The following is a 24,597-nucleotide window of genomic DNA, read 5'->3' on the forward strand; positions in this document are numbered from 1 at the left end:
TACTATTTGACCAGTGTTAGTGTTTGACTCCAATGCCATCTTTGTTTTAAAAGGATAAAATTTCCTATTATAAATGGCACTTTTACAACAAACTAACATAGTCATGGTAAAAATAAAAATCAAAAAACAATTATTAAAAACATGATGGGTGAGGGGCCAGCCTGGTGGCATAGTGGTTAAGTTTATGTGCTCTGCTTCAGTGGCCCAGGGTTTGTGGGTTCAGATCCTGGGTATGGACCTATGCACTGCTCATCAAGCCATGCTGTGGCGGTGTCCCACATACAAAATAGAGGAAGTCTGGCCCAGATGTTAGCTCAGGGCTAATCTTCCTCACTAAATAAATAAACACAATGGGTGAGATTTTCAGCAGAGGAAATAAAAGAATATCGGAGCTGGAAAGAACATTAATAGACATTAATTCACCACCATTTTTAACAAATGAAGAGACCTGGGGACAAAGCAGTTAAGAGACTTGCCCCAAGTCTCACAGCTACATGGGACAGACAGCAGTAGCTAAGTTTTCAGTGGACATACAGGGAATTGGCAAGCTCTGAAAAAAAACAGTATTTCTGGAAATAAACAAGGGTGTCTCTGGCATCAAAAGAAACAATTACACTTTCAGGTGTCCATTCATCCATCCATCCATCCGTCCAACCCCTTAAATATTTCGTGAGCAGCAGCCACACACCAAGTATATGGGGGAGACAGAAGAGTGAACAAAAAACACACAATCCTGCCATCGCAATATTGTGGGATTCAGACAGGAAGGAGACATCGCAAGGTACCCCAACAGAGTCATGGGAAGAGAAGCATGAGGTGCTTGGGAGGCAACCAGAAGTGACACCAGACTTGGGGTTAGATAGATTCTCTACAGCTGTCATGACCCAAATCCTCGAGAATGCCGCTTACCATTAACTCCAACAGCTGGATAACAGAAAGATGTGCTTGGGAAAAACCTGTGGCTACTTAAGGATTTTTTTTTTGAGGAAGATTAGCCCTGAGCTAACATCTGCTGCCAATCCTCCTCTTTTTCCTGAGGAAAACTGGCCCTGAGCTCACATCTGTGCCCATCTTCCTCTACTTTTCATGTGGGACGCCTACCACGCACGGCTTTTTTGCCAAGTGGTGCCATGTCCACACCCGGGATCTAAACTGGCGAATCCCACACCGCCGAAGTGGAACGTGCGCAATTAAATGCTGCGCCACTGGGCCGGCCCCTTGAGGATCTTCAAAAGTATCATTATAACTAAACTGTGGGAGAGTTGAAAGGTGTTTTTTCCGAATGTCCTCATACTCTAACTTTCTGAAGTCCAATACAACAGTTAACAACAGATTTCAAGTGCAATTACTGTTTATCTGATTTAATTTTACTTTTCCCCCCACTTTCTTGCTGCTTCAAAATAGGCAAAGAGATCACCTTTTTCATCTAACATTTCTCTTATTTGGGGGTTTATGAGCTGGGTTTCCACTAGAAATGCAATTTTCAAAGTCCAAAGCAGTAATGGGATTTAAAAGACCATGCGTGTCGAGAGCAGGCAATCACATCCTGGTACCCTTGCTAACCCCGAGGGGAGTCTCGAGACTCAGGCTCTGTGAAAAACGTCTCCAATATCTGTACTTCTTTTCCTTTCAGTTGACTGTAAATTTCAAGGAATGATTAACTCCACTTATTAAAAACCGAAAGGGAACCACCGCCTCAGGAGAAAAATACCTTCTAGGTGTTTGTTTAAAACAAATTCCACTTTCCCTGGAAAGGCGATGCATTTATCTTAAAAAGCATTTGTTCATCTCTGAAGCTCTGTTTTAAGCACTCGCTTCCATTCACCTCACCTGGCTAGATGTCCTGACCTGAGCTTGATCATTCCTCGTCTCTACTGACTTGTGAAATCCAGAGGAAATGAAGATAAGCTATTTATAGGACCATTTTAATTAAAAAAGCTTGTGACCCAGAGAATGGGTCTGACAGATAATACCATTGGCTGTACAGTGGAGTCCACAGCCAACTGCCGCCTCATCACGAAATCGGCCTTTGAGGGCAGGAATTAAAAATGGGCAGCACTGGGGCCGGCCCCGTGGCCGAGTGGTTAAGTTCGTGCACTCTGCTGCGGCAGCCCAGGGTTTCGCCGGTTCGGATCCTGGGTGCCGACTGAGCATCACTCATCTAAGCCACGCTGTGGTGGTGCCCCACATAGCACAGCTGGAAGGACCTGCAACTAGAATATACAACTATGTACTGGGGGGTTTTGGGGAGAAGAAGAAAAAGAAAAAGAGATTGACGACAGATGTTAGCTCAGGTGCCAATCTTTGAAAAAACAAAAGAGGGCAGCATGCAGCTTGGGCTCTTCTCCAAGGCTCAAAAGCCTTTTCAGTGGAGTGGAAAGAAAATGGGCCTTGGGGAAGTGAGAAAACAGCATCAGCATGTCCACTTTTTACATGCTGTAATTACCCAACATGGTTTGACCTCAAGGAAGGGAAAGTGAAAAGTAGATGTGAAAAAGGAACCCCTGACTGTAACTGACTGTCTTGGGCCAACCGATAGGCCTGGAAAACATTTCTTATAGTTCAAGTTGCAGGAACTGGGAGGGCAAATGGACATGGGCTTCACACAGCAATCCTCAAACTTCTTGGTTTTAGGAATGCTTTGCAGTCTAAAACTTACTGAGGATCCCAAAGAGCTTCGTTGATGTGGCTTACATCTCTCTCAATATTTACCGCAATAGAAATGAAGCTGAGAAATTTATAAAATATTTATTTAAAATAATAACAATCTCAAACATAACCTATTATATGAAAAATAGCTACATTTTTTCAAAGCAAAAACAAATTAGAGAGAAGAGTGGCATTATTTTATATTTTTGCAAATCTCTTTAATGTCTGGCTTCATAGAAGACAGCTGGATTCTCATATCTACTTTGGTGCTAATCTGTTTTTACATTTTTTAGTTGAAGTATATGAAGAAAACCTGGTCTCACACAGACATTTAGTTGGAAAAGGGGAGAATATTTTAACAGTCTTTTCATAATTGTGGAAACATCATGTAGCCTCTAAAAAACTACTGACCACTCATGAAAGGAAAATTACTTGTTAGTAGTATTCCAAAACTGAACAGACTTTCTTGGATCTCAGGGGTCCTCAGTCAACACTTAATGGATGGCCTGTAACAACGTGTACTTACTGTATGGAAGGGGGAGGGTGTGGTATTCCAAAGTGGTGAAGGACCTATAGAGATGGGGATGGAAAGCTGTGCTCGTGCCCTGACTTCACGGTCATGCATCCCAACTGCCTTCTAGAAGGACTTCTACTCTGGTCAATGATATGAGCACAGAGAGTCATAAGGTATCTCCCATTAGCCAAATGGCTTTATTTACTATTACAAACCTGGGAAGTTTAGGACCAATGAATGTTTAAACTCCCATCAATGACTTCTCTAAGAAACCCTTCAAGACACAGAGCTCAAAACATAAAGCAGGGATGCCTGCTTTCTCATTCTCTCCTTTTCTTTTCTTTTCTTTTCTTTTTTTTGGTGAGGGAGATTGGCCCTGAGCTAAGCTCTGTTGCCAATCTTCCTCTTTTTGCTTGAGGAAGATTGTTGCTGAGCTAACGTCTGTGCCAATCTTCCTCTATTTTGTATGCAGGATGCCACCACAGCATGGCTTGATGAGCAGTGCATAGGTCCATGCCTGGGATCCGAACCTGCAAACCCCAGGCCACCAAAGCAGAGCACATGAATTTAACCACTATGCCAGTGGGCTGGCCCCATAGCTTTTATTTTCTGCACAAAACAGTTCTTCCCGCATCAGTCATCAATACGGACGTTTATGAGAAACGTGATGTCTAATTCTCTTTCTCATTCAACTGAAATGAATCAATTAACTTGGCATTCCTCCTCACCAAGGAAATGTTAGGTATTTCTAATTCTGCATTTTCTCATCACCCAGCAGACTGTGATCAACACTACACTGTGACAATTTAAATACGAGAGAAATAATCACTTTAGGAGGAAATGCCAAGAATCATAAAATAAAAATTAAAGTGGAAGTATGACAAAAGTAAGCAATCACAGGTGTATAACAACACTGTCAGGCAGCCAGGAAAAGAGGGGAGAGAACCCGCATTTGCATAGACCGGCAAACTCTTCCACCTTCCAACTCTTCTCATGTCATTTCATCCTCATTCTCTGCCCTTCCAGAAATAAGACTTTCTTTCTATTACAGGAAGGGATCACACTGTTCCCTCTCCCAGAGTCCTCAATACAGTCTATTTCTTCTAGCCAGAAAGGGTTTCCCAATCATTTTTACCTTGTTGATATCTGTAAATTCTTCAGGGATCAGATTAAATAGCACTCTGCCTACTGCCCCTGCTTAACACACGCCCCTCCCCACTTTAGGTTAGGTCCCTATAACATTCGCACTGGAGCTTTCTCTTTGCCCATTTGTCACAATTGTGTTAGATATTGAGGAGATGGCTGAAATTCTTTGCTTAGGGGTAGCCTTTCCTCCAAGACTCTTACCTCCATGAGAATAAGACCTATACCTTGCTACTTCAACAATTTCTAATGCTTGGGGATACCTATGGATTCATTTACTTGAAGTCCTAAATCTATCTTTCCAGCCCTGATCTCTCTCACTGCCATCTGCACACATGCTATTTCCATGTAAATGTTCCTCTAACATTCAAGACTTAAAGGTTCTACACTGCTGGTGGCAGAGCACATTTGTGCCACTCTTTTGGAAAGCAATTTTGTAATTTATCTCAAGAGTCGTGAAATATGCTAATGCTCTTTGATATGGGAATTCTGCTTATGGGAATCCAGCATTAGGAAATGATTCAAAATCTTGTTCTAAAAAAGCCATAAGGAAAAGAAATGTCCACTGCCACATACACACAAAAAAACCCAAATGACCAAAAGTTGGGTTATTACTATGTAAATTACAATGCATCATTTTCATAAACTAATAAACAGCCATTAAAATGCTATTTATGAAGGCCATTTAGCACCATGAAAATGCATATAATATTATGTATAATTTAATGGCAAATGAAAAAGAGCAGGATACAAACTATATGTGAATGTTAAGTATGAAAAAAACCCACTAACTTGAAAAATATATGCACCCCCATGTTCAGTACAGCATGATTTACAATAGCCAAGACATGGACACAACCTAAGTGCCCATCAATGGATGAATGGATAAAGAAAATGTAGTATAAAGAAAATAGTGGAATATTATTCACCCACAAAAAGAAGGAAATCTTGTCATTTGCAACATGGATGGACCTTGAGGGCATTATGCTAAGTGAAATAAGTCAGACAGAGAAGGACAAATACTGTATGATCTCACTCATATGTGAAGTAAATTTTTAAAAAAATGCAAAACAAGTTCATAGATACAGAGAATAGACTGGTGGCTGTCAGAGGCAGGGGGTAGGTGAAATGAGTGAAGGGGCTCAAAAGCTACAAGCTTCCAGTTATAAAATAAATAAGTCCTGGGGATCTAATGTGCAGCATGGTAACTACAGTTAATAATACTGTATTGGATATTTGAAAGTTGCTAAAAGAATAAGTCTTACAATTTCTCATCACCAGAACAGAAAGATAATTTATATCTATGTATGGTGATGGATATTAACTAGACTTATTGTGATGATCATTTTGCAATATATATAAATATCAATTATTATGCTGTATCCTTGAAACTAACATAATGTTATATGTCAACTATACCTCAATTTAAAAAAGTATATTAAAAATACTTGCAGGATATTAAAAAAAGGATAATATTGTTGTTTCCAGATACTATGGGTGAAAGATGTATCTAATTTTCTCTGATTTTTTTCCACACTTTCCATTACATTTTTGTTTTACTTGTAATTGAAAAAAAATGGTGGAGCTGATTTCATTTCTTGCCTTCCTAAAATCTCGCTTCTCCCTGGCCTCCCCACGGCTGTCAGCGGCCATGTGTCTTCTCAGCCCTTTAGGCGCTCTGCTCTGGAGTTCTTAATTTTCTGTTTTTCTTTTCCTTTCAGCCTTCACATGCAGACAGTCCCTAAGTACAAAGGGATTCTTTTTCCGTAATAGAGTCTAATTATTCCCACTCTTTATTCCTGAAACAAGGCTCTCAACTACTCACACCAGAACGCATTTAAAAGCCTCCTCCAAAATACCCCACGTATTTCCACAAGATATTCTTCCTTACATGTTTTAAAACCCTTTCTTTGGACACTAACCTTGGCTTCCTATGATCTATCAACTTCAAACTTGGGCTCCACTGTGGGCCTTAACATGATCCACCACATAATGTCTTTTCAGCTTATTAAACTATTTTTCAAATTTCCCCTTCTCAAATTCTCCACTGTGCCCAAAGAGACGTACTTGCTGCCTTCAGGTTCCAGCAGAGGACGGAACACAATGATTAATCCCAGAGAAATCCTAGGAGGGATCATTACACTCATGGTTCTACTGGCAGTGAGGATGGGAAATGGTGTCAGGAGATAGCAGCCTGCTTACGGTAAGCGCAGGGCTCACCAAAGGAAACTTGTTTCCTTTTTTTTGATGGAATCACAACCTTAGAGCAGGGGAAGAATCTCAGCAGGAATCTGACAAAATGTCTCACAACATCCTTGTAGACAAGACAGAAAGGTGAGCCAGATGATAATGTAATTTGATAAATTAATCAAAAGTTGAATAACTGTACCTAAAGAGTCTTGGGTGAAATAGAGGCCAACCTGGAGAGAAGATTCTACAGGCAATACAGGATTTTTTTACTGGTCGCTGATCTCTGCAACATTTTTTATCAAAAACATAAATGAGTAACTAAAGGCTATCCTTATTCATTTGCTAATTGAAATATCTGGAAAGGGTAGTTGACACAATGAATGGCAGAAAAAAAGACTTAAAAGTCCTAAAACACCTGAAATTTCAGGCTGATACAAAGATACTGAAATTAAATACAGATAAAGATGAATCCTTTCATCCAGGTTTTAAAAACTTGCTTGCAAAATGGGTGAGACCTGGATTAAGAAACGTTCACAGTTTTTAGGGATTTCGGTTGACTGTATCTCCAATCTGAGCCAGAGCATCATGTGGATGATAAACTAATATTATTCATTTTAGAGTGTCAGGTAATAGATATATAGGGTCTCAAGCCAGGGAAGAGAGTATTTCTATTCTACCCTGAAATTACTGTAGTTCAAGAAGCCAGTTCAATTTGGGAGTCATATTCTCATAGAGAAAATCGACTATCCAGAGGCCATGCAAAGCAACAAGACCAGAAGGCAAGTATTTGGAAACCAGGGTAAATTAGAAACAAGTTGAAAGAAAAGAATTTGGCTTAGAAAAGTTTTTTAGAGAAGTGACAAGATAGTTGTGCTCATAAGCTGTGCTCAACAACCTCTCTGTTGGGCCAGGGCCAACAGGAGCAAATTACAGGACTGTGGATTTCAGCTCAGTATAGGAAAGAGTTTTCTTACATCAGATTGGCCCACAAACACAGTAAGCATGGGCCGAGCATGTGCACAGATGACGGTACTGGAAGATGTTCTGTTAAGTGAGGGGAGGGCTTCACAAACATGTACAGACTGACCAAGGTTTGTAGAACATTGCTTTCACATATTCTGAGTATTTGAAATTCTGGAATGCTATTAAATAAGACTGGGCCACCAAGAAAGAAATGAACTCATTTGCACCAAAGAATGTGGAGCCAGGTGGATTTTTCTCTAACATTTCTCTCTCCCTTGCTTGTGCATCTGAAGCATTCTTTTAGTAAAGAATTCAAAACATGAAGATGTTGAAAGTCAGGGAGGGCAGGCAATCCTCCATTGCAGCTGCTCTCTCTCTCTCTCTCTCTGATGTTAAAATCAATTGCCTAAAGGAGCAGAAGAAAGAACCTTTCAATCTTTCAATTACATTCCTAGGCTCATGGCATCTTACATTCAAAGCTGGAGCAGGAAAGGCTGGCAAAAGACGTGACCTTTGTATATAAGAAAGGATCACGGTTGTAGCCATAATTTGCTTTTCTTAAAAATTGTTTGTAACTTCAATTGTGGGACACGCAATCACTTTACATCAACTTGCCAATGTGGCTCACAAAAATTAAATTTATCACATAATTAATTTTAAATTAGGCATCTGCCACTTCTTAAACATAACTGAGGAAAAAGTACGTATGTTGATCTTTTAAATCTTCTACCTTCTGTAAAATTTGTTAATAGGAAGATGCTGCAGAATGGACTAAAGTAAACTTCAAGGTCACTGAACATCTCAATCTTTTTTAAAATAGTAACTTTTCATGAACTTGGAGTTCATCAATTTAGAAAAGGAATATAAATAAAACTTTCGGCTATTTATTAAGGCAAATCACTTTTCATAATATTAATGAATTAATACTTCGTATAGAAACAATAGCAGTAATTACAGTGGAGCCTTAAGTTATTTATTAAGATATTCATTAGCACTTAGTTGATGTTAAAGGAGATAGTTTTAAACACTCTTAAAATGTCACAGCCATAAGATACAGTGACGATAATTTAGAATATTTATCAATTTTCAGATATGGAAACTGAGGCCAAGAGAGGTAAGGTACGCCTTGCTCAAGTCTGCATATCAGGTTACTATAAAGTGAAGTCTAGAAATGGGTCTCCCAGTTCACATCAAATGCTCTTAACAGCACAGCACAGGGTAACTGAATCCCAAAGTAACTTGAGCCAAGAGATGCTGTATGAATGCCTGCATTCTACAGTGAACTATCTAAACCCTAGAGACGGAATAGGTATACAAAGAAGACACTGCTTTTCTTCAAGAAACTTGCAGTCTTGCGAGAAAAATAAACCTGAAAACTATTTAAATTATAGTTTGAGATACAAATTCAAGAAATAAAAATATATGATTAATTTGCGAGCTGATGCGTGTTCACAAAAATGTTCTAGGAGCTCTTAAGAAATATAACTCAGCATGAGCTGGGGAGGTGGAAGAATGTTGGGGGAGGAAGTGGAAGTTGAATTGGATCTTCAAAAATGGGGAGGATTTGGAGAGGGAGAAAGAAAAGATGGCATTCCAGGAAGATGGAACTGTGTGAATATCTGTAAAGAGCTCCTAAAAAACAACATGCTGCATTATCACTGCTATTAGGTGAGTGATACTGTCATTTACCTGAAGGGTAATTTTCATCAAGAAGAGCAATTTAATGTTTATTATCTGTCCTGGTGAGTTGTGAAAAAAAGGTACGAATGGGAACTATTAACACAATGCTTTATTTATTTATTCACCTACTTATACCTCCTTATTCCACAAAGAAATTGAAGCAGCTTTCAAAAACAGAGAACATAAATTGAATAAAATAAATTATTAAGGAAAATGATAAACCCAGGAGTAAAAACAGCACACGCAGAAAAGCAGACTACAGAGTCCAGATGGTTGCCGGGTAGAGGTGGGGGTGGAGGTGGGGTGGAAATAGAGTTGATCTTTCTAGCATTTGCAAGATTTTTCATGCATTAGATTAAAAATTAAACAAAAACCTTATAATTCAGGAGAAGCACAGCCTTTCCTAATACTGAGGTAGGAGAGAAATTTCTCCCTCGAGCCCTCATAAAGAAACCACGGAATGATACAGTAGGTGCTGGCCTCGACCCCATCCCTGACCCTATGGTTATGAGTAACCTCAGCCATCTCACATGGCTGTTCCTCATACTGTTCCTCAGTGTAGGACAAGAGCATCATGCTGAGGCACAGTTCAGTTACAAAATAGTGTGGCCCACATCCCCAGCCCTACTTATAATGGAAGAGTAAAATTTAGAATAGGTACCGATTTGGAGGGACTACATGTTCTTCAGTTCATATTAATTCATTTATTCATTCAAAATGTGTTGGTTGCATACAATGTGGCAGACATGGGGATATAGCCATGAATAAAAGACACAGCCATTCTCACGGTGTTAAATATTCTACTGGTGGGAGAAAGACCATAGACAAATAAATGTATGTCAGATGGTGATAAATGCTATGGGGAAAAATAAGGCACGGCAGGGTGACAGAGAATGTGGTGGGCAGTGAGAGGTAGCTATTTTGAAAGGATAATCACAGACAACCCATTTGATATGGTAACGTTTGGGCAGAAACCAGCATGAGATGAGGAAGGAAACCCAAAGATATACAGGAGAAAAGTGTCGCAGATGGAGGGAACAGTTAGTGCAAAGGCCCTGGGAGAGAAGCAAGCGTGAGAGGCTGCAAGACACCCCACCAAGCAGAGGGAGGGAGGGTGACAGGGTCTTCTTACAAAAATGAAGGAGCCAGGATGAAGTGAGACAGGGAATAATGATGGAGTTAGTCTGTTCTCCAGAAAGTCCTACTGTTGAAAGCGGCAAACAGCCATTGACGATTAAGTATCTAGGTACTAAAGTTTTTCCTTTTTGCAATTACTGATTATAGCTTTTAGCTGTTTAACCCACCCATGGTTAACTGTGCTGCTTAGGCAATATGCTGTCTGACTCCCACTAGGCTCCTATAGATAACGTCTCCCTGGAGCCTGGGTCATCATGGTAACGGGTGTGTGAGCTGTTTTTCAGGAATTACCACTCCTTGTCCACTTCAGGCCAGTTGAGACCTCCAACTCATCAACTGTGCCCATGCAGATGTCCGATAGGCGACCTTTTGACGTCAAGAGGCTAAAAACTCCACCCTCAGACCATGCTAACGCCACCATTTTGTGAACATGGGTCCTATAAAGAGGCGTGAAGTCTGACCACGCTTGCACAGATCATCAATGACCTCACCTCTCCTCACCTCCAGTGACCTCTCTCCACATTTCAGACCACCTTGCCCCATATCCCATAAATATCCTTGAGTCCCTATTTTCAGGGAAGCGAATTTGAGGTTCATGCTCTTGGTTCCTCATGTGGCTGCCTTGTGAGTAAACTCTCTCTCTGCTGTAATCTCGTCGTCTTGGTGTTTGGCTTTCTGGGCTACGGGGAAAAATGAACCTAGTTCGGTAACACTGTATCTGCTTCAAAACAAGCCAAAGGCAGCTGGGGCCTGCCAGCACACACTGTAGAACATGACCATCATCATCATTTTAGCTTCAACAATGTGCTAAAATATGCATGAAAATCACCCCCCTGTAGACATTGGCTTTTGTGTAAAGCCCACCTACACTATATGGAGAATATTAGAGCAAGACAACTAGGCATGTCATTTCTGACACTTAAAATATCCATAAAATGTCCTAATTTTGTTTCCTGTGAAACCTCCAAAGTTTTTCGAGTGCAAATTGCACTGCTCTGTGCCTGACATGCGGTATCAAATCATCCGTCACATTTAAGCCCAATGAACGCTGCAGAGCATCTTTCAAAGGTGCTGAGTTTGATTCTAAAGACAACCTGGCAGCTGTAGGACAGCAGAATCTACAGTCTATCAAGGGCACTCACGTGTGTCCACAAAACCAGAGCATCAATTTAGAGAAGACAACTTATATTGTTCCCCCATAACAGGGGACAGACATGCTTCCAGGACATTGGAAAGCGGTATCAAATCATTTAGACATAAGGGAAAAGAAGGCAGGGAAGCAAAATACCCCTGTTTCATACCATGAGAACTGTCATCTCTTGGGAGCCAGCTCAATGAGCCTCTTTGATCTTTTGACAAGAATTAAGACACAGGATCTATAAGATTACTGGTAATTGATTCCATATTGAGTTCAGAGATCTTTAGCAATTCCCCAGAAAAATAACGATAACTAAGTAGTAATAAACCCAGCAACTATGGTGTATTGTTCTTGACAGATTTTGTCCCAAAGTGATAGAGAATATACCAATGGCCCATAACGGACCACCTTTGTCTAAAGACCACCTACACTATATAGAGAACACCAACATGAGAAAACTAGGCTTGGAATTTCTGTCAAGAAGAAAACTGACAGAGAGATTAGTTGTCTAATATGAACTCACAAATTAAACCATCAGTATCAAAATCTGTGTAATATTAACTTACATGTTCAACAGTAATATTTTTAACAAATATTATGTGAAATTAAATAGAAACAAGTACCTGTTCAGCTAATAATGAAGCTAAGCTTGAATATGCGTCTGCAAACTCTGGACCATATTTAATGGAATCCTTCAGTAAGATGATAGCCTCTTCCTTTTTGTCTTGGGACCTGTAGATTTTAAGACGGGGGAAAAACCATCTTTTAATAACACTTTGTTTAAATCCTCTGATTAGACTTTAAAATCTCATTTCTTTTAGTAAAGATTAAATTCACTCCAGATTTTATTGCAAACGAATGAAACTAGACTGTCTCAAGGTGCTAACAGTTTTTCTGTCTCTGAATTCTCAGCAGAAAGAGATGTTAAGATGTAAATGATGCTGCAAGTTATTCACTGATTTTTCTGCCTTCTCCTTCCTGCTGTGCACTTTTTGAGAGTTTATGTAATATTTTACAAGTTTGTTAACCAGGAAGTATGACCCTCAGAGGAGCAATTTTGGGGGTACCAGCTGGGTGGCCTAGGAGCCAGTTTACAGGATGTGGAAGATAATCTGAGCCTTAGTACTAATAGCTGCACCACCACAGGCTAGGCTCCTAACAGAGGCTGAGCCACCTGACAGGGACAAACCAGCCCAACAGCCCATATTAATCTTGACTTTCTATCTAAGAGAGATACATTTTATACATAATTTATGAAATTAGAAAATATTGTGACTACTGGCTGGCAAAGAATGATCAGCTATTTTATCATCATATTTTTATTAAAAATCAGGGCTGGTTCTGTCTTCTTCACTTTAGTCTTCTCCCAGTGATTATACTTCTGGTTCAAAGAAGACTCAGGGTCTGAAAGTTATTACCCTTATTTTGGGCGACAGTTCTCTTTCCTTTTAGTGCCATGGAGAAACACTGGATCATCATCCTGATATCACTATCTTTGAAGCCAAAAATGTACACAAGCAGTGATCAACTTTGCTACTAACACAATTTCACAAACACTGATCAAGTGCCAAGTGCTAGACGTTGTAATTGGCAAAAGAAATGGAATGAGGAATAGAGCCCCCGGAACTACAGAGAGCACACAGCCAAAGTGTCCCCCCATCTTTCCCAGTGACCAATACTGAATTGTGTGCTTATGTTTTTACTATTTAAGGGCAATAATCGTCTATTCAGCAATGAATATGTACCATATGCTCTGATAAATTTCCCCATAATATTAATTTAATTCTCTCAACAATCCCATGAAGCAGGTATTATTGTCCTATCATACCCATTTTTCTAAAGTGAAAATTTCGATTCAGAAAAGTCAAGTGCATCATCATGTGCATATAACGAGTCTTGTGAGTCAAGACCCAGTGCTCTTCCATCACACCCATCTGCTTATTCTAACTACTTAGAAATCCACCTCTTACGACCTTGCTGCTCAAAGTGTGATTAATGGACCAGTATCATCAACATCACCTAGGAGCTTGTTAGAAATGCAGAGTCTCAGGCCCCATCCAGATATAATGAATCAGACCCTGCATTTTAAGAAAATTCTCAGGTAAATTGTGCACATATTGAGATTTCAGCAGACCTGCTCCATGAATTATCGAAGGCAGCTGAGAGTAGCTTCTTCTCTAAAGCCCCTATAGCTTCAGTCTCTGTAGGACGAAAATCTACAGCGGGAAAAGTAATACTGACTCCACAAGCTTGAGTTCCAAGTGCTAGAAGCAGCATGTTACAAGGCGATTTTACCTAGAAGATGAGTCTCCAACACAGACGTTGAACAAAAAGTCATGTTTCCAGCATAGACATTGCATTTAGCTCTTCAACTGAGCAAACCGCTATCATTTTCTATCACGTGTTAGCTATTTCCCACGGCAGCTGGCCGTCCATGCTATCCTTTCCTCATTGGGGTCTAGCCAACTCCTCCCGGGCTCCTCCTGATGCAGTCTTGCCCTCGATATCAAGGTGTACCACCTGTGTCCTTAAGTGGCTTGTCCTTGGGACATGGCTTTAAAGTTGGATGGTTGTAAGAAATGTGCATTACAGCTCTCTTCATGCTACTTTCTTGTTGATTCATTCATTTAGTCCGCAAACGTTTAAGGCGTGTCTGTAGGACTCTGTGGAAGTCCACTATGTTTATAAACTCTTGGGTTTCTATTCCAAAATACACCTTGAAGTAATTCTTCCACGGGCACATGTTTTAAAATAAAAACTAATATTTAATCCTGGTAATTTGACTATTGATTTCATGGTTAGCAGAACTCTTCCTCTAAGGATTTCATAAATCTTTATTAACATTAATTTGGAGATCCTCCCAAAATCCAAAGGAAAGTATGGACTTAGGAAATTAAGGCTGAAAATTAAGTGAGTCCCTCAGGACATAATTTAGCTTGGAGGTTTTTCAAAATCAGCAGAAAAAATCCCACAACAATTTGATAGTAAAGATTTAATGGTTTTCACCTGGCAAGACTTACAACAGATAGAATGGCAACTTAAAACTTTTATAGATGGAACTCAGCGAGATTAATTACCACTTAATACGGTCTATGAATCTAAATACTTGAGGTCGTCCGTTAACATTCATGTGACACAATGGAAAAGTCAGCATCAAAGTCATTCACAGGAAACTCGGATTCTTTACGAAAAACTGTATCTCTATTAGTCTCTTGAGGGACTGAGGGACACACTTTCAGAAAAACATCTCATCAGGCAATTTTGTTTAGTATATGAGTATTGCGAGATGCAAAGACTCGGGCAGACAGACATCTCTTCTTGGCTCTACGCTCCTGGATGACTCTGCTGTTTCCCTGGGAGCCTCTGAGAGTCATCAGACACCAACAGGGGTTGGCATATGCCACGTTAATGGATATTTCTAAATGATTTTAGGAAAGTCAAAAAAATTGCCAAGTGGAAATTTTGTAGTTGTTTTTGTTTCTGAAAGGGAGAGGAACAGTAGGGAAGACGTACTTCTCTGTAGTCTCTTTTTTGCTCACTGTTTGGTGAGAGTTTATGAAATAGGTGTGGTTTTGACCCAATAACTTACAGCAGACAGTTCATCTAAATGGAAGCTTCCTTGGTCACACAGTGACGTGACCACCACATGAGACCCAAACTGCATTTCAACGTGTTTCTGAATTCAGTAGCATTCCTTCTCATATCTACATTATGACCCAGGTTTCTCTGCTAATTACCATATTTAAAAAGAATTCTATCGGATTAGTGCAGCCTGGAGTGCACCTGACTCAGTTCTGTTTGCTAACACCTAAGTTCACACCCTTAGTTCACAATCTTTTTCTAGTTTCCTCTGTCTTTTTCTTCTACTACGTACATACAGCTGAAAGACACTCTTTTTCTAGAGCAATGCTTTCAACACATTCCCTTATATAAAAATCTTCATCAATGCCCTACTGCCTACAGATAGACTCTCAGCTTAAAACCCTCTACAATATGGTTCTGACCTACATTCCAAACACACCAGGTACCCACTAGTCAGCCAGACTGGGTGCCCTTTGGCATCTATTCTACAGACCCTAAGAGATCACCTGCTCCACTGCTTCTCTGCCCCCACTGTACCTTAAAATCATGTGGGGTGCTTTTAAAAAGACCGGAGCATTCTGAGGTTGGGCCTCTTAATAGGGAGCTCTCCCTAGGAATATGACAGCCATCCAGATTTGAGAATTATGGATATAATCCAATCTCCTCGGTTTAGTTGTGGAAACTGTCTCAGGGAGCCCCAGTGATGTGTCCTGTTCCCAAGCAAAAGAGGAAGGCCTCACCCCAGATCTTATGCCTCTCAGCCTGGCATTCTTGCCCTGTCACTTCACAGAGGGCTTTCTCCTCCTCCCCACTCAACTTCTGCCTCCCCATGAAGCCTTTCCTGATTCCTCCAGCTCAGAGCATGATCCCCTCTTCAGAGTTCCTAAACATATAACAAAATCAGAAACCAAATATATGCTACCTTTCTGTTTTGATTTTTTTTTGGATCTCCGTAAGAAAAAAGATGGTAGAGGAATCGCTGTTAGAAGCCCCGTTCTGGCCTCCAAAGGGGCAGCTGCCCTCTGTTCTTGAGCTTAACATTCTGTGGAGTAACTGGGCCCGAGCTTACTTCTCTTCTCCAAGGCTCTGGCATCGCACATGAAGGCCCCTCCACCACTGCCTCCTTCGGGAGGGTGACAGTCTGTCTATCACTGAACGCGACATGCGGGCAAGTTTTTAAAGCTTCATGTTTTGCAATAGCTATTGGCTGAACATTTACTCTCTGCTAAGGACAGACTAAGTGATTCATTTGCATTATTTTAATTATTCAGCACTATAAAGTAGGCATAATCATCTCCATTTCAAAGATTTAGATAACAATACTAGCAACCACCACACCAACAAAAATCAAAAACTGAGATTTGGAGAGCTCAAGAGGTTTGCCCCCAGCACACAGATACGACAACACCAGGATTCTAATTTAGAACTTCAGATCTAGCCAGTTCCATCCATAGGCCATGCTCGGCAGCCCTGAATCCACTCTCTTATATGTTATGCACCCTGTCTGTGACCATTACTAGGTTTTAAGCTCCTTCATAGGCAGGACTCATGTCTCAGAAATCTTACTTCTTTTATCCCAGAGACTAGTACAGTGACCTGCAAATAGTAGAAATGCAATAACTGCTACATTTTTTTAAAAAAACTACGGGTTCACTATCTTCTTTATTCCGAGATCTTTGTAAACCTTCTTAAATAAGCTTTTCCATATTCTAATAAAATTTGACAGGGGAGGGCAAAGTAATTATCTATTTAATGTCTCTGTTTTTACAGCTCTTTCAAAACTATAGAAGTGATCTCAAGGAAGACAGAAGCATCCCAAGTCTTAGAGTCATAAGGAAATTCAAGTAGAGTTTCCATTTATTGAGCACTTATTTATCAGGTACTGCTAAACAGCTTCTCTACCTTACAGTACACCATAGTTAAAAGCACAGACTCAAAACCAGGACTGGATTCTGACTCTACCTCTACCATTTACGAGCTGTGTTGCCTTAGACAAATTATCTGACCTCCCTGTGTCTCTGGCACTCAGCAGGTGAGTTTCCTTAGACAAATTATCTGACCTCCCCGTCTCTGGCACACAGTAGGTGTGTCTCCTTAGACAAATCATCTGACTTCCCCGTGTCTCTGGCACACAGTAGGTACTATATATATTTTGGCTTTTATTAGCTTGTGTAATGTTTCTAAAACCATCCATTAAAACCTATATCCCCCCTCAAGCTGAGGAGGCTCAAATGGCAGACTGAAAGCTCAGAAGCCACTCTGCTGACATCAGAGCCACACAAAGGAGCTGACACAAAGGAGCGGGTCTGCATTTTCTACGGGTGATTGCTACAGGTGAATATTTAGGCAAGAAAGAATCAGGAGCAATTTTGAGCCTCTCCTTCAGCCAAGCCAGGGAAGCCTCTCAGAAAGGTTTAAGCATTTATTTCCATGTAAAAAGGTATAACAAGAGATGCAGAAAATTTCAAATAGACATTATGAAATTCCTTAATAATGGGAATTACCCACGTACTCTGATTGTTCAGATCACCTCTGGGCCAGCATTAGACAGCATTAAAATTTCCTAATGCATTCATTTCGGCTCTATAATAAGCAATTTAGGAAAATCAGGAGCCTATTATCAATGTAAGCCCCATCTATAGAGGACTATTCTGTTAGCCATTTAGACTGCATTGACAGGTCAATTCAAAAGGGTAAAAATATGAAACAACATTTTCCTCTGAATTCATCAGGCATGTAATACAGGTATATAGGTAACCAAGTCTGCAGGTTGTTTCTCCGAATTACATAGAAAAAGCTTGAATTAAGTAGCTCATAATTGGTGAAAAAAATTGATAAAACCAAAGCTCAGTACATACACTATTAATTAACCTCGGGCACACCCTCAGTTGGAGTCACAGAAGGAACACTCTGAATCCCTCTGGAAGCTGATGTCATGCTAAGGACACTGAGGACTGGCAGAGCCTCTGTTAGGGGGTTCAACTGGCACTGAAGGGACTATTAGGGATCCCTGGAGAGGTGAGAGACACAGGTAAGAATAAAATCACTCCAGGGTTAGGTAACATGTGTTGCCCCTCAGCATCCTGAACGTCCTTATCTGCCACCAGCTGATGACTGACGATCCTCCACGACTTAAAATGCTCTGTCTTCACTCTTCTCTTAGATCAACAGATCTCAAATTTTAGTGCTTAAGAACTATTAAGTGTTTGGTAAAATACAGGATCCCAGGCCTCATAAGATTCAGTAGGTCTGGGGTAGGGCCAGGAATCAATATTCTTTTTTATTTTATTTAATTAATTTTTTGAGGAAGATTAGCCCTGAGCTAACATCTACTGCCAATCCTCCTCTTTTTGCTGAGGAAGACTAGCCCTGAGCTAACATCCATGCCCATCTTCCTCTACTTTATATGTGGGACGCCTACCACAGCAATGGTTTGCCCAAGAGGTGCCATGTCTGCACCCAGGATCTGAAGCAGCGAACCCCGGGCCACCGAAGCCGGACATGCACACTTAACTGCTGCGCCACCGGGCCGGCCCCGCAATATTCTTAATAAGCCTCTAAGGCGATTCTGTTGCTGGTGGTCTTCAGCCTATTCTTTAAGAAACTCTGCCCCATTTACTATCTGGGATTTGCCTGGTCAATTGATCCTTGAGGTAAGACTAAATGTAACAGAGTGTGGAAAGCTAAATAAAAGGAGAAAGAAGACTTCCTGGAGTAATCCAAACCAAAGAGAAAGGTCACAGCGGCCGGGTGATTTGCCTGGACGATCGACACCTCTGGATGCTGCGTGATGTGGGGAGGCTGGAGTAGGGGTGCGTGGAGGGGGACGCTGGGGAACTGCAACTGGAAGAGGCAGTTTTCTCTCTCACAGAAGCTCCGTTGCAAACGTCCTCTATTGTGCCTCTAAGTCCTAGCTCCTGGGATGCCATATAGGCATCAGAACATGAATAAAAATCTCCTAATATTCTGCAAGCACAACTCCACTCTCTTAAGTTTCCCCCAGGAACTTCCAAAAGGCTAAAATTCCTGAGAAGGGATTCCTGGGACCAATAACATCTTCATCATTGATTTCATAGGAGAAACGTTAAGTAGAAACTAGATCTTGTTCACAATGTGCAAATTTTGCCGTTAAATATTTGTAGTTTCACAGGGAATTTTCCCTTTGGTTATACAGCAGTGGGACTGTTTTTCTTGTGTGTTAAGTAACAACATTTGCATCATCTCACTTTCCTGGCTCTATCTCAATGACAGATCTTTAGCAAAAGCAAATAAGGCTTCGCCACATTTTCTTTTAGGAATTAAAGACCTGTGAAGTTTGTCAATTTACAAAACTTTTTGGATTGCTGTCTAAAAATCTCATGACACATTTAAACTGAAAGCAGATGCTTGCGTTAAAAACGTATTGACATTTTGGGAGAATTTAGGAAATGCCATAACAAAAATACATGGATTTGGCAATCCACTTGGCAGCAGTAAAATTTCCTATTAAACACAGCGTGAACCTGGAGTGTCGGGCAGCTCTGTTCCTAGTCCTTTGTTGGGGGATTTTGTTGTTGTTGGATCCAAAAATGATGTCTCTCATAGAGGAAAAAGATAATGTGGTTTTTTGCAGTGGGGAGGGGGGTGCTCATAGACCTTACCAGCTCTTCTGAAAAACTGAATTGTGAAAGGCAAATGTCTGACTGAGATGATCTTTTCAGTGCACACATTTTTCTGTGGCTCTACTATCTTTAGTAGTAGAAGGAAAATAAGAAAATTGGATCCTATTCTGTGTAGCCTCCTTTATGTTCAAGTTTACTGAATACATTTCTGGGTGATGCGATAGAAATACAGCACCTAGTTTGTTGGCATTCATCCTAGTTTTTCTGCTTGACTTTTTACAGAAGCCACACAGAACTGTCTGGAGGACAGATTCATATTATGTGGTGGTGAAGAATGAGCTTTTTTTCCAACCCCAAAATCACAGTCAGTATAGTCAGCATTAAGAGAACAGGTTGCCTGCACGCCCCATGGTGGGGCTGCAGTATCAGATTCAGGTCGCTGCGGTAACAATGGAGGCAGCTGGGGCGCCCACCCTAGCTGGTGTGAGTGGTCAGGCTTTGGTTGCCTTTAACACCTCTCCCCCAGCTGAAAACAGGAATGGAATGATGGAAAGTGCTGATGCTGTCTAGTCACAGAGCGGCAGAGATGCAGACACGGCTCACACAAAGACCTCACACAGGGGCTGGCACAGAGTAAGCCCTGAGGAAATGTTCGTGCGGAGTCCCCTCCTCCTTCGCTCCTTTGGAACAGCTCTTGACGTCTTTATCGTCAGCTCGGTGAGGTCACTGCCCTGAACCCCGGCAGTAGGGCGTTTGCCCCACGATGGCCTTGATCCTGCGCGTGTGGAGCCAGTTCTGTGCCACGAGTGCACGGAGGGGGTCTTGGAGGGCGAAAATAGTCCCAAGTTAGCATCACTTCAAAGCGCAGGTGAATATTTATGTTAAGCCCTTCCTCAGTTTGAAGGAAAGCAGGGAAACGATGCTCCCAGGTTGGGACACGGAGGGGAAGGCAGCTGAGAATAGCCTGATTTAGCCAGGATTCATCCATCCCATAGATAAAGGGCCACGTTGGTGATGCAGTTGAATGCATGTCACTGGTTTTAGGCTCAGGCTGACTGCTGTCTAAATCCTGGCTCTGCCCTCACCTGTGATATGACCTGGGTCAGATGCTCCACCTCCATGAGCCTCAGTGGCCAAATCTGTGAAATGTGCACATTAATCTCTGCCTCTCTAGGTTCCTCTAAGTGTGGAATAGACACACACCAACAGTGTGCTTGGCAGAGTGTCTGGCACATGGGACGGTGCAGTAAATCTTAGCTCTGCTCGCTCCTTCCCCACTCTCCAACTGGATTTCCATCTGGAATTTCTACCAGAAGCATCACTAGCTGATTTCTCAGCAAAGACAGGATGCTGTTCCAATGCAAGTATTGCCTCTAAAGAGAAAGGGGTTTTCAAGTTCCTTTCTGGTCTTCTACTTACATTTCAGTTAAGAGGTTAGAAACTTGGAGTCAGGTTAAAACCACAGATTCTCACAGCTAGCGACCATTACAGGATTACCCGGTCCCAGCTCTTATTCTGAAGAGGAGGAAACTGAGTCTCAAGGAGGTTGAGTATTGCCTGAAGCTCTTCAACTGCAGGAGTAGAAAATGCATTACCTAATTCTGATTCATCATTAATTTTAGACCAAGAAGTTGAGCTTCAAATTAGATGCAAGAAATTATGTTCCTGGGCTAGCAATAATAATAGCTAAAATGTATTTCATCCTCATTGGGGGCTGGGTCCTATGTTAAGTACTTACATGCATCCTCATGTTTAGTACTCATAAAGGACATAGTTAACAGTAGTATTTCCACTTTATAAGGCAGTAATTGAAGGCACTGCAAGATAAAATCGTTTCCCAAGGTCACACAATGCTAGGTGGTAGAGCTGAGATCCAAACTCACGAAGCTCTCCAGCTCCCAGTCCTGACGAGAGCACAGGAGAGATGGTTAGTGGGGCAGCATGATGTCACTGAGAGCGCGGCTCTGGAGGTCCCCCTTACAACTTCCTGCGGGTGACCCTCCCTCGCCCGTTTCCCCGTCAGTAATAGGGAGGGAGGGATGGCGTCCGCCCTCCACAAACCCTGAGTGGGCAGCTTCAGGAGACAGGAGGAAGCACTCTGCAATTTGTCATTCAAGTGTCAGTTACTATTGTTCTTTTCACTTGGAGGAGCAGAGGTGGCAGAATGGTTGGGGGCAGAGAGCCCCGCCATGCTGTTCAGCAGACAGGTGGCACAGCATGGAAGCACCAGGCTGGGCCTGCTCGAGGAGAGGACAGGGGAGGGAGGTTGGCAGAGCTGGTAAGGAGTCACCAAGAAGGGAAGGAGCTTTAAAAGCAAGCTTGACCTCCCCACATGCTTCCTGGGACAGATCCTGCAGGCATAGGCAAGCGCGGGCCAGAGTGACCCAGAGAACATGCATATTCCTCTTTCTGTCCTTTATAGTTCTCTTCCTGGCCTATAATGAGCATTTTTAGATTTGAAAGCCTTTTAATGATCTCTCACCACTTATATTCTTAATTTAGCCTCTGTGTCAAGGCAAAGTTGATCTACCGGGTTTAAGATAAAAAGTTGAGGTGCCTGGTCCCCTAAAGTAAGAAAATGTGTGCAAGAAGGAACTCCAATGATTATCCTCATTTCTCTAATTCTTTTCTTTTTCCCTTTGCTTTTTGGTGATGAAGATTGGCTCTGAGCTAACATCTGTTGCCAATCTTCTTCTCTTTTTTTTTTCTCTCCCCAAAGCCCCAGTACATAGTTGTATATCCTAGTCATAGGTCATTCTAGTTCTTCTATGTGGGATGCGGCTACAGCACGGCTTGAGGAGTAGTGTATAGGTCTACACCCAGGCTCCAAACCAGCAAACACCAGGCCACAGAAGCAGAGCATGCGAACTTAACCACTTAGCCACAGGGCCAGCCCCGACTCTTATCCTTTTACTTGAACTGTACCTTCTTTAAGCTACATCTCCAGTCAAGAGTTCTTCCAAGTCATTCCCCAGCACAAGAGCTTAAGGGGATGAGATTCCAAATGCAGCTGGTTAAGATTATGGGGGTTAAGCGAGTGGGAACATGATTTTCAGGACAGAGGAGACAGCTGAAAACTCTTGGACTTGACAAAGCAGTCTGGCCTGTTTCGTTATCCTCTGTCAGAAATATTTACACAAGGAAAGAAAATGATGACATTCCAATTCCTGCAAGAGAATGTAAACAAAAGCAGGAGTTCCTTAAAGCTGGCTCTCCCCCACCGGGCTTCCTGTGCAGAAATGTCTTCTGGCCTCAGGAGTGTTTATTGCAGCTATCACGGCAAAAGAAAGGATTGAGAAAAGGGACATTTCCTTGCAAACCACACTATGGATTTAAAACAACTCACTCATGCTCAATTCATTAGTAATCACAGCATGAATGAGTAGAGCTTTGGTGGGAGAGAGAGATTTACAAAAATATTTCAACAATGAGCAATCTATTGATATAAAAATAACTCCCAAATCTTGAGGAAATAGGTAAACATTCCCATCATTTCCCAGATAATTCAGTTTTGTACAGACATTGAATATAAGATGATAAAAAAGCAAATGAAACCATATGAGTTCTCACTTTAAAACTTGTGTAATATTCTCTCAAATGTAGTTTGCAGGTTTGTATTTCTCATTCATTGACAAGTGGCCAGTTTGGCTGGGTGTCTCGGCCTACACGGTATGGGAGAGTAGGAGAAAATAGAGGAAAGTGTCAGAATTATGGAAAGTGCTGAATGCTAAGCCTTTTGGACATACATACAGATGTGTGTATGTAATGGATACTCAATGAATTTCTCAGGTGCTCCTAAATTTATGGGGGGAGGGGGCAGTGAAAGAAGAGTAGATGTTGGCAATAGAAGAGAAAAATAATGTTTTATAAGCAATGAAATAAAGAACTTCAAAAGCAGTGGGAGGTCAACAGAGTCATATTCTTCACTTCAGAGAAATCAAGGGGAATAAGAACTGAGCGAACCTTTGGAATTCACAGCTGATGTTCAAGAGAGCAGCTCCACCAGAGAGATGAACGAACAGGTGCCGAGGAGGGAGAAGCACTAAGTGCTAACCATTCTTCTTGCCAACTTGATCAGAGAAAGGAAGGAGTGAGGAGAACAACTGGAGGGAACAGCTGAATTGAGAAAGATTCCCAAGGGCAATCTGGGTTATAGAGAAGTTTGTGGAATGGGAAGAATCTGAAGACCTAACAGAGAGCCCATGATAATGGAAGGGGGAAAGGGAAAGAAACAGAATCAAGGACACACATGGACTGTACACTAATGCCCACTAATGGCTAAAATAAAAAGACTGACAACACCAAATGTTAGTGAGGGTGTGAGGCAAAAGCATCTCTCACCATTGCTGATGGAGTGACAAGTGGTACAATCACTTTGAAGAACTGTTTGGCAGTTTCTTAAAACACTAAAGATAGATCTACCCACAATTCTACTCCTAGATACTTACCCAAGAAAAATGAACATACAAAGACTGAGGCATGAATATTCACAACATGAATATTCATAATAATTCAAACCTGTAAACAAACCAAGTATCCACCCACAAGAAAATGGATAAACAAATTACAGCATATTTATACAATGGAATACTACTCAGCAATAAAAAAAAATGCAGCATGTAACAACATGGATAAAACTCAAAAATTACAATAAGCAAAAATATCCAGATGCCCAAAAAAGTACATAGTAAACGATTACCTTTAAATGAAGTTCTAAAACAGGCTAAAACTAGTTTATGGCAAAAAAAAATCAAAACAATGATTGCCTCAGGGGAGCAAGGAATTTACTTGGAAAAAGGCACGAGGCATCTTTCTGGGATGATGGAAATGCTCTATATGTTATTTTGGGGTTAATTACAAGAGTATATAAAATTGTCAAAACTCATTGCACCGAATAGCTAAGATTTGTGCACTTTTTTCCATGTTAATTATGCCTCAATTTAAAAAACACATAAACACAAGTCTAAGCACTAGCCTTATTAAGGAGGCAAGACAATTCT

General features: G+C 41.2%; 1 protein-coding gene across 3 annotated transcripts in view; it reads right to left on the bottom strand.

Annotated features, from left to right (window-relative positions):
* Window positions 1-24,597, bottom strand: part of TMTC1 (transmembrane O-mannosyltransferase targeting cadherins 1) — a 258,597-nt gene that overhangs the window by 22,701 nt on the left and 211,299 nt on the right. For all 3 annotated transcript variants that reach the window (XM_070620953.1, XM_070620952.1, XM_070620954.1), the window contains one exon: window positions 12,038-12,146. In XM_070620953.1, coding sequence (XP_070477054.1) covers window positions 12,038-12,146 — 109 coding nt within the window. The remainder of the gene's footprint in view (window positions 1-12,037; window positions 12,147-24,597) is intronic.

The sequence above is a fragment of the Equus przewalskii genome, chromosome 5 (genome assembly GCF_037783145.1).
Source record: "Equus przewalskii isolate Varuska chromosome 5, EquPr2, whole genome shotgun sequence".
In the NCBI taxonomy this organism is placed as follows: Eukaryota; Metazoa; Chordata; class Mammalia; order Perissodactyla; family Equidae; genus Equus; species Equus przewalskii.